Source organism: Corvus brachyrhynchos, unplaced genomic scaffold (genome assembly GCF_000691975.1).
Source record: "Corvus brachyrhynchos isolate BGI_N302 unplaced genomic scaffold, ASM69197v1 scaffold17, whole genome shotgun sequence".
NCBI lineage: Eukaryota > Metazoa > Chordata > Aves > Passeriformes > Corvidae > Corvus > Corvus brachyrhynchos.
Genome location: NW_008240046.1, coordinates 12,910,596 through 12,921,444, shown reverse-complemented (window position 1 = coordinate 12,921,444; position 10,849 = coordinate 12,910,596). Strand labels below are relative to the sequence as shown.

The window sequence follows — 10,849 nt, the reverse complement described above, 5'->3', positions numbered from 1 at the left end:
CACTGAATGCAAGGAGCATTTTTGGCTGCCAGGGCTGTATCCAGCAGTGCCTGTTCTCCAGATACTTCAAAGGCTTTGTGCTGCTTCACGGCCTAAAGCAGGGAGTCAGGGCAGAGCCTCTGTTTCAGAAGACCCACATCTTCTTTCAAACTGTGGAGAGCCAATACTGCCTGTATGGCTGAATTACTGCGGCATGTTTCTCTGTGTGCTATTTTGGCATCTTATAAAAGATGCCTGTGATCTGTAATCATAGTTTCTGTGCTTGTTTAATCATCGGGGAACAATAATTCTGCTCACCCTCCTTTGCCTTTCATCCTCCTCTATCGCACCTTGCCAAAAGCATGTGATGTTCCTGAGCTTGCTATAACCTTTCAGTCTTTTTTTGTAGCTGGAACATTTCCGTGAACAGGCTTTCTCTCCTGTGAAGGTACCCAAATATTATACTGATGTCTAGAAGCAGAGGACAGCAGCTTGTCAGACATGCATGTAGTCACAGCAGTGGCAGTTTCTGTGAGCTGGGCTACACTAATTTGCAAATAACCCAACATTAAACAGCTTAAATAATTTCAAAGTGCAGCAGCCTGGTTCTTCAGGATCACCAGTGATTTAAGCATGCATTTGCTGCTGGCTGGAGTACTTCCTTCCATTAACCACTTCATCTAGTTGGAGGTTTTAAACTCCTAGTACCTTTCATGACACTGAAGTCCAAAGGCTCCTCAGACTGTGAACATCACTATGACAACCAGTTACTTTTCTCCTCAAGTATGCAATCTGTAAATTCAGACAGGGATGTTTTTATGGATGTGTGGTGGAACGTCTTGTCAGAAGCTAGTATGGATAGGGCTCATAAGACCTTCTGAGACAAGCAAACCAAACACAAATTCTTCAAAATGAATGTAAAACTAATTTTTTCAGTAAGTTTATGATGCCCAAATGAGAAAGGAGAGACATTGATTGTTCATGGTGAGACAGGGGACAGAATAAGGCTTCTACCATCCTGTTTACCCCCACCGGAATGGAAGTGGACAGGAAAATGTAACCACCTACCCACAGTTTTGAACCACAAAGCTCATTGCTTACAGCTGGGCCCTATGTCAGTGGCAGGGCACCATTGTTTTTGCCTGCTCTCCCACCCTGCAAGCAAGTCTCTCAGAGTTTAAGGTGACAGTACTTGGCAAAGCTGGTATACTAAACTGACTGCTTTTTTTTCTTTTACCTACACTGAAAATCCCATCCTGTGTAATTACCTGTGTTTGTTGAGAAAAACTGCAGTGGAAAAAAGGCTTGTTAGTTTATGGGATAAGAGGGGATAAAATAGGTTTCTCAATCCCTGTTCCTTTTGTATGCACTAGAATGCTCTTGGCAGAAAGATAGCTGGATTTCTAGGGCAGCGGGGAACCACAGTGGTTTCTATTGCAGTAATTGGGCAGATGCTACAGAAGATGATGCAATACAACCTACATGTTACCTCTATGTAGCTGGGCTTTTGGTAATTGCTGTAGGACCATTTATTAGGTAAATAATTAGTTTTTCCAGAGAAGAAGTAGGATACAATATATATAATTGGAGAGATTTATGAGAGCTAAAAGGTAACAAATGCGTATATTGGTGGCTGTTTACAACACCAATTTGTGTGATTTATTTAATTCCTGAGTTTTATTTCAAAAGCTTCACACAATGCAGGATTGAGAAAATGGTGGCTGGAAGCAAAGCAACTGAGAAATGTTTTTGAAAAGTCTGCATATGATATCCATTCCTTTTGTAAAGAATATTTCCTTTATGACCTCCTCCTGCTTTGTATTTAACATTTCAAAGAACTTTGGGGGACTCTCTGTAGGCTATGTCTTCTCGAAGCCAGTAGCCAAGGATTTAAAGTATTGTCAGTGCTGGCCTGAAGCTCAAAACTGCAGGCGGTTTTAATCTCAGGGTGGGGGGTGGGTGTTTAAACGCAACCTTTTGTGTTCAGATTAGGGAGTGCAGGAGGATAGACTTAAGGGGTGTTAGTGTGAATTTTTCCCTGGCAGTTCAGTAATAGCATCAGGCTTTGGAAATACATTTTTCCAATTCTTTGTTATTTCAGTAATTACTGTGTGGTGGGTAGAAATCCATAGGGTTTGTGGTTTTTTTTAAGTACCTCAGCAATGACATGGGGATATGGGCAATAAAAAGAAGTACTTGTTTTTATAACTTTTTACTCCTTGGATGACTGTGGGCACTTAAATGCCTTTTCAGATAGTTTCAGATATCATTGTTTCAGTCCTGATGTCTGGGTTTGTTTTGTCTTGGTTCCATCAGCTGGGATAATAGTAAGATCCATCTTTAGGGAGGAAGGAAGACAAAAACAATTTGACACAAGCATCATGCTCTGGCAAATCTGAAACCTGCCAGTTGTGAAGGCAGATTGCCTGATCTACTTTACACTGTCTGAGAGATGGAAAGGTTACTAAACATCTCCCCCATTAAGAAAAAGATCAAAGGCAAGTTGCTGAGCACTTGCATGTGGAGATTTTTTACTTTGTATTATAATCTGTGAAATGTTTGTCCTGAGTATTTGTTGATTCCTGGAATAGCTGGGAGTACAAAGCATTTGGAATTTTTATGTATGGGAACATGGTGCCTCCTTGCTAAAGTTTCTGAGATGAGCACCATAACTAATAAGATTTACCACAGTTGGGTTGGGTAGGTATTGAGTACAGCTCAATAGTGATTAGTTTTAATGAAGATTAAAGAGTTTCTAACTCTTAATTTTGTATGTGATCCTTTCAAATAGAATTCTAATGCTAGGAATTTTTACTTTCATGTAAATGGTCTCTCTTAAGATGTTTGTTTCTTTTGAGAAAGATATTTTTAGGTTTCTGGAAGTATTAAATGTCAGTGGTTCTTTGTGCCTTACAAAAGTTCATTATAATACATAAAGCATTTTGAAAGGAATCTTATCCTATGCCACTGCCATTCACATGCTTTAAAGGATGTAAGTATGGTTTTGTGGTGGAAGTGAGGAGTACACTTTTCAGAATTAGAAAGGAATTTTCTTCTTAAATTTTCTAATTTTATATTAATTTACTTTTCCTAATGTCACAATTTTATTTTGATTATCATAATGATACTCCTTTGTAATGAGGGAATTTTTTTCTTCATAACATCTACATGTTTCAGTTGTTCTTATCCTTGACTCTGATCAGAAAGTTATAGGTTGAAAAATTCACACCAGAGATTGTTCCTATATCTGGTGTGACACTTCTGTGTTGTGTTAGAAACATTTTGCTAAGGTCAGGCTTTGGGTGTTTCTCCCTTCTGCTGAGCTCCACAGAGGAGTCAAAGATCTTGCACTGAATTCCAGAAATCTGGGAGGCAACAGTGCTCTCCTGGATTTAAGCCCCTCTTTGTGTTTAAAACCAAATTAATTAATAACAAAGCAACTGACAGCCACACAGTAATACAGAAGGATATATAGAAAAGGAAAGTAGCAGAGCTCCCCGTGGTTGAGACATTTGCTTTAGCACATTGCTACTGTTATGTAGGGTGTCACTTAGTAAGACAAAAATTATTTTGTTGCACTAGTCCCCTGTGGAAGAATTTAACTTACAAAGTGGTGGGAGAAGTTTGAGACCCAGTGCTATAAGATGTTTTTTTCTTGTTCCTCTACTAGAATACAAAAATCTCTGCATTCAGGAGAAATGCTAAGAACAGCTTCTACAGAGAGGCAAGTGCAAGTGGTGCCTGCATAAACCTTCATCTGAACAGGGCAATGGGAAATTGTCTCTGGTTGCACACAGGTGGGTAATATCAGAGCTTCAAAAGCCAAGTGGAGGATGGCAACAAGCTGTGGTAACCAGGGCCAGTCAGGGTAGGTGTCCCAGGAGTGGAATTTGCCTTCTGATGGGTGCTGCTGTGGAATCAGAAGAGAAGGGACAAGCTCCAGGGTCCCATTGAAAACCAATGACTAAAGAGTACCACCTTCACAGGAACAAACTGACTCTGCAGCACTACAGTCTAGTCCAGAGAACAAGCAGACTGATGATTTTGCCTTGATTTTCCAGAAGTCTTTGAGTCAGGTGTGTGTAGAGTCATCTAATTTCTGTCTGTGCTTATGATTCCTCTCTAGAGTTTTTCATGCCCAAATGTATATGTCAACAAGACAGCTTCTGAATCTGAGACTATAATAAAATATGCAAGAAGTGATAGAATTACTTCTCTGTGAGGTGAGAAATTGGTGTTTTTTTCACTGTGAGGTTTCTCTCTTCCTTGCATTTTTTTCAAACTTACGGGTAGAAACCATACTTTTTCAGTACTAAACCACTATTTTGAAAGCCTATTTAATTTAGGCAGAGCTTCACGCACATATGGAAGTAACTGAATGACAAGAAGTTGTTTACAAAGGGTGGAGTAGCCTATTTTCAGGCCTCCCAATTTTTCTAAGGTTTTAAAGATCTCTGCCTCTTGTACGTACTATATATATGCAACTATAAAATACACTCACTATACTGCACAGCTGTATAAGCAAGAATTTTGAGAGGGCCCTCAGTACTGGGTTATTCAGCAAATGTTCTGTGGTGTTATAGCAGCTGCTGGGATTTAGTTTCTTTGGCATGCTGCTTTTAGGACTGCCCATCAAATCTGTTCATTGTCCTCTTTGCAGGACAATGCAAGCCATGCAAGATGCAAAATATTGTCCACTTCTTATTGCCAAGGGCTTTCTTTTCTTAATGGATTTTTTTTTTAAAAGTACCTACCTGACACACAGAATCTCCTTGTTTGTGTTGATGTAGCACCAGAAGTTTCACAAGAGGCCAAGGCCTGCACGTGCTTGGTGCCATCTTTGCAACATAGGCTCTGCGGAGGAATGGGAATAGATAGACACAGAGATGTGGGAATTAGTCTCTAGGAAGATAATCTGTGATGGCTTTCACTGCTGGTGGGATCTACCCTGGCTGTTCACTTCTTGCTCTCCATTGTTGCAACTCCCAAAGCAGAAGGTTAGGCTGTTATTCTAACTTACAGTACAGCTGGCCCCCATATATCAGTACGTTACTTAAATACCAGGGTACTAATGATATGTGACACCAGTGGAAAACAAGAAAGTTGAGGCCAACATTTTTGCCATATCTTTTGCTACTACATCCTTTGGAAGAACAGCCAGTGAATGAATTGAGTTGTGATTTGAATTGCTGTAAGCCCACCTCTCCAAGTTTTAGAATTCTGTTATATGTGAGAGGAAATTTTTGTGGGATTCATGGCTTGTCTCCCTCTCTTGTTAGTTTCGTACACTGAGGAGTTACAAGCTGAGCTTCCACCCTTTTTAACTAACTAGTTTTGAGTCAGTGATAATAGGAGAGGAAAAGCATGCATCAAAACAAAAGCTGTATCCTACAAGTGTTTCTGCTTGTACACTGGTTTTTAAGGGAGATTTGAGTATCCAGATTGAAAAACCTGCATCAGTTTTCTTCTGTGCCAAGGAAGCACAAATGCAATCAGAAGGTCTGGCATGAAAAAAAAGAACCAAAACAGGGGAGCCTTTCTTCTCATAACACAGACAGGTTTTTCTTAAAAGTCATGCAAGTTAAAATAAATACCACAGCACATAAGGCAGCACACAGAAAAATGAATTGGTGAACTACAGCACGTGTGCAGCAGCAGCGCTGCATTCCTGTCATCACACATTCCCAAAGCATAACACTGAGAGAAATATGATCTGAAACTAGTTTAAGAGGTGCTGTAAGTAAGCCAGGATTACTACCATGGTATAACACAACCTGATAGCAAGACTGAAGACTTGCTTGTGATAAGCTCTGAAACATTTTTCTTTTTTTATATTTGGAAATTTTTTCACTTACACCTTTGCCCTTGGGATTTTTTCTTCCCCGTTTTGGTGGTTTCTCAAATGCTCTCTTCAAGAAGAGAGTTGTCTGGGCAAGCCCAACTTTTCCCTTGCCAATAAATCCATCAAGAAAGGCTGCCTCATTTTGTGACCTGCACCACAAGCATAGATTACAAGTACTTGGCTTCTCTTGCATATTTGAGTAACAACAAGTACTAGTGAGAGGTGACAAATTAATAGTGTTAGTGTCAGAAGTCTAAGGACTGATGTGAAAGGGTGTGAGTGAGTTTTCTGATTTGTTCTTGCAAGTATATCTGATTACAAATATCTGGAAGGGTAAAGTAGTGCTTCCTACAGACTATGACAGTTACAGTGTACTGCCAGACAGCCTTAACCCGTAAGGGATTGCTTAAAAGCATGTTTTTTAGAGTCTGAGTTCTGCACCTTTGTTAATACAGAGATACAAGAATCCACACATGAAAATGGTGAGTTTATGAAGTGGACAACTTTCTCTTTCACGGATTTATTAATATTAGAAATGCTGGCAATGTATTTTCTCAGGAAGACTATTGTGCAGAGCTGTAAATCTAATAAACCCATAGATTATCAAGGCCTGTGATAGTATATATGAGCTTGGGGTTTTCCACAAGTTCATAATTACATTTTTCAGACCTCACACTCCGTTTTTCCTCCTCCTCCACTGCTTTACAACTGCTTGTACTACAGGCTTTTTTCCCCACTTTATTTTTTGTTTATTCCTTTCTGCTCTCCCTCTCTTACTTTCAAAGACCCTGCAATTCCTTCCCAGAATCTCACAGCATCCTATCTCTCCCTTTTAAAATGTTACAGAATGTGAAGATTTTGTTTTCATAGGCCACAGAATGACCCTCTGCCCCCTGTTTTACCTGGTTGCCTGTGACTGTGGCCTTCCTTAGTGCAAAGTCTCCCGTGTGTCCCAGTGTTATTTGTAGTGTTTGTTTCTGAAGCTGGCGACAGGGAAAGGACCCCTATCATAGACCTGCAGAGTGTGATGCCACAAAACTCTGTGTGGCACTTGGCATCTTGTGAGTGTTAGCTCCCCCGGTGGTGTTGGGTGCTTGTCAGGCACCAGCTCAGCAGACAGTAATAAAGTGAAGCCCTTCTAATTTCCTCCACGAGGCAGCCAGTTCAAGCTGTGTGCAACAGGCAAGGTAGTGACAGGGTAAGGGAGAACCCAGGCTCTGAATGCATAGTTTGAGAGAAAATGATTTTAGAGGTGTAGCTTGTCTAAGTGAAGAGGGGGATTGCTTTCCTCCTTGCATGCCCTATTATTTTGCCATTTTTATTTTTGTATTTGGCTTATGTGCTTATTTAATTTGAAAAACCTCATGCAGCCAGTCCCCAGGCCAAGGAAATAGCTAAGGCAGTAACACCAGCCCACCCTCTTACTGAAGCCTGCTTCTGTCCCTATGGAAACTTGTTTGTAATAGGGAGGAAAAAAAAAGTACTCCCAGCTGAAACTTGAAATACCCCATTACATGAGAGCAATTACCATATATGCACAAGCATGCAGGCACATACACATGCAGAGAAATATATGTACAGCTCACCATGTTGTACTCTTCTACATAATTATTTTTCAGATAAGGAAAAATAAACCTGTGAAATGGGAGCTGAGATCCCAAAGTTTTAACAGTGCATTTGCCACTGATTTCCTACAGTCTTCTGGGCCAGTTATGTCCTTTTCTTTTATACATTTTCCATGTACAAAATGGGAACAGACCTGCTTAGCAACTAATAAGTGTTTATGAAGATAAATGCAATAGCTATTCTCAGAAATATTTGTTTTCTCACTTTTTAAAAGATAAAAACAGGTTTTCAGAAGCAAAGATTTTGAATTGTTTCTCCAAGACTTCAGGTTCCTTATGAACTTGGACTGAAGGAGGGTTGTGATTGAAAACTTAAACATACAAGAATCCTTTATAATGTCTGATATGGACCCAAGCTTGTTTTTTGAAATTCAAGTTAAATCTATACCTTTGAAATGGCTACTATTATATTGCCAATTCCTGAAGAGGAATTGTCAGGTTATGAGGGAGGCAGGATGCCTATTTTTTGTTTAGTTCAGACCTTTTCCCCAAGATCTCTATGGTCTATTTATCCAAGCATCACCTCTCCCTCTAGTAATCTAAGAGAGAGATGGTTCCTCTTGGACTTTAAATACCAAATTATAAAAAGGAATGCTTTATTTGATTCTCAATAAAAAGCTCCTGAGTTTAATCTTGCTCTTATTAAACAAAAAATCTCCCTACAAACAAACAAAAAAACCAAAACTGAAAACAAAACCTCCTCCAAACAATTAGGGATGAAATAAAAAAAAAAGCACAAGCAAAAAGCTTTGACACCATCTCCATTTTTTTCATCGCTAGGAAGTGTTCAGATTCCCATTAGTGTAACTCCTGCCCAAAGAATAATTTTTCCTTACTTCTAACAAGCTCTATCAGATGATTTCCGTAGCTGAGAATTCTTCTTTCCTTACTCTGATCTGACATAGTCATATGAACCCAGAAATTTATTTTCCTTTATTACAAAAAAAAAGTAAACTTAAATGTCTCAGAATAAAATGTTGTGGATTTGTTTGTTCATTTTGTTTCGGTTTTTTTAAAGCTCTCATATTTTAGCTTTCAGATTACATGAAGAAAATAGTTTTATTTCAGTTTGGCCACTGAAGCAAAAAAATCAATTACACTCACAGTTCTAGCTCTTATTCCAAAGAAAACAGCCAAAACTTAAACTTGGTCTTTAATTATATATTTGATTCATCCCAGTAACAACACTTGACTTCAAACAATTCAAGAGCAGGAGAAAACTTGCTCTGAATTCCTCTCTTCAAAGGGGAGTACTCTTTCAGATACCATGTCAGAAGACTTTGAGCTGAAACCAAACAAGATAACCGTGAGAAGACTTAATACAAGGAATTTTAGTTGACCACAGGAACAACGTCTCAATACTGAGAGAAGGCCTCCAAAATTGTTTTTAAACAAATCTCCCCACATTTGGGAAGGGAAGGGAAAATAGATGGTCAAACCACTACAGTTGCTTATTTTCTCTCATTCCCTCCTCTTTTCATAGTTCTAGGAGCAAACCATTATTCATTTGAAATTGCCGCACAATGAAAATGCATCATTATCTGTACCCAAAACTATGAACCAGTCTAATTCCTACAACTGATAAGTAGAAGATACCATGTGTTAATTGTATGTACTGTATTACTCTTGTGACAATTCATGGAAGTGTACAAATTAAGTCAATTAAAGCTACTTGAAAGACTTCTGTGTGCTGTCACCAGTTCATTAGTGCACAGCAAATTGCTTGAAAAGAACTGGGACGTGTGCTTTATCTGACAGTTGCAGAGCCATCTCATCTTTTTTTATTTGATACTTGCTAGAATATTTTAGCTGGGAATAATTATACAGAAAGCCAGTGTAAAGATCACGGTGGCCTTGTTTGTCGTCGTGAGTGCTTGTGTGTGTGTGTCCTGCTTTGTTCTGTCTTTCTACTTCTTGACCTCATTTTTCCTCCTCATTGCTGTTTCATATTTGTCTCTTCCCTCATGTCCTCTTTTAATGGAACAGATTGATATCTAGGGCTGTGTCTAGACTGGGAGAAAAGTTGAGTTTAGTTCAGCAATAAGTTGAAGTTAGCTGGCCAGCTATATTCAACCACTGCTTGACCGCTGGAAAGGCAAACCCATCATTCATTCAACTTCCAGATAGTGCAATGAGAATTTATGCTCCTAGATAGAATTTAATTTGCTTCTACATCTGGTAAAATAGGTATGTTTTTTTAGGTTTGACTTAGCTAGGTAGTACTAACCAATCTACCCCAACCTCAGCCTTCAAGGAGAAAAACTGAACGATTCTAAAAGTTCTCCTTATGGTTTTTCTGGTCTGAGGGTAAAAACATGCTCTATTATAAGCTTTGCGTAGGTTGATGAGTAAATTGCTAGATGAGTAAGTTGCATGATGGAAAATCTTATGTTTTTATTAGAGGAGCTCTAGGCCGTCTTTTTTCTCATCTTAACTTTTTCCTGTTGCTACCAGTATACACAGCGTCAGTGGAAACATGTCTTTCCTGATAGCTTTTCACAGTTGGAAAAAGATGAGGTTGAATGAGAACCCCATAGCATTTAACTTTCAACTTTCTTGCTGAGTTTCATTAATGTATATTCTACTCATGTGAAAGGGACTGCCATATACGAACCCCTGAATAACTCAAAGGTGCGTGTGCTGTCCACAGTAGCACAGCCAGATGGGCTGAGATGGCTACTGAAGTGACTAACCCATAGCCATGCAGCAAGACAGCTAAGCGATAATATCGCGTGGTCCACTGGCTTAGATGTTAAATTCGTTCACTGATGGTCATCCTTTTACTGGTTCACCACTACTGAAATTTTCCAATTACAAAATTACAGTCCTCTGTTTTTCAATGCTCTTAGAAATGTGACACAAACCACTGTAAGAAAGATTAATTATAAAAATGCAAATATATAAGTAATTTCACAAAGTTGCACAAAGCAACATTTTCACATCCCTGCATTGCAGTTGTCCCCATTGGTAACGGTGGCAGCGCCTGACACAAGGCGTGCTCAGAGCTGTCTCGCAGAGGAGGAACCGAGTCCCTTTGCACAGTTCTGGTTAACTAGAGTTCATAAAATGCCCAGATGGCCGGGCCGCACTTAAGAGGGTGCTCTGGGCGTAGATGTGTGAGCCACGGTGGTGAGAGGGTGAGCAGCACCCTTACCGCCAGCGAGGGGGGCAGGCCGGGTGTCCTGGATATCCTTGTGGAGTGTGGTGGGTTTTCAGTGTGGCGGTGTGACTGACTAGACCCTCCTGGCGAGAGCCGGTTCTTCAGGCGCCGATGGGGAAAGGCGGCGGAGGATGCGTGGGTGAACCCCGCAGGCTCTGCGCAGGGGTGCCCCGGGGATGCAGATCTCTCCCGGCGCCCTTCCCTCGCCTATGTCCATTCGCCCCGCGGCTGGCTTGGGGCAGG

The 10,849-nt window shown here is 40.1% G+C and overlaps 1 protein-coding gene and 1 long non-coding RNA gene across 9 annotated transcripts in view; one reads left to right on the top strand and one right to left on the bottom strand.

Annotated features, from left to right (window-relative positions):
- The window catches only part of STOX2 (storkhead box 2), a 104,946-nt gene that overhangs the window by 20,343 nt on the left and 73,754 nt on the right, over positions 1-10,849 (top strand). For 3 of the 8 annotated variants that reach the window (XM_017744414.1, XM_017744415.1, XM_017744417.1), the window contains exon 2: positions 3,650-3,776. The exons of the other annotated variants lie outside the window; for them this stretch is intronic. In XM_017744414.1, the coding sequence (XP_017599903.1) occupies positions 3,650-3,776 (127 nt within the window). The remainder of the gene's footprint in view (positions 1-3,649; positions 3,777-10,849) is intronic. 8 annotated transcript variants of the gene reach the window in all.
- Positions 6,305-10,843, bottom strand: LOC108449140. The gene is made up of 2 exons (XR_001865269.1): positions 10,601-10,843; positions 6,305-8,731 (listed from the first exon to the last, which is right to left on the bottom strand). It is a non-coding gene; the product is annotated as an uncharacterized LOC108449140 (long non-coding RNA).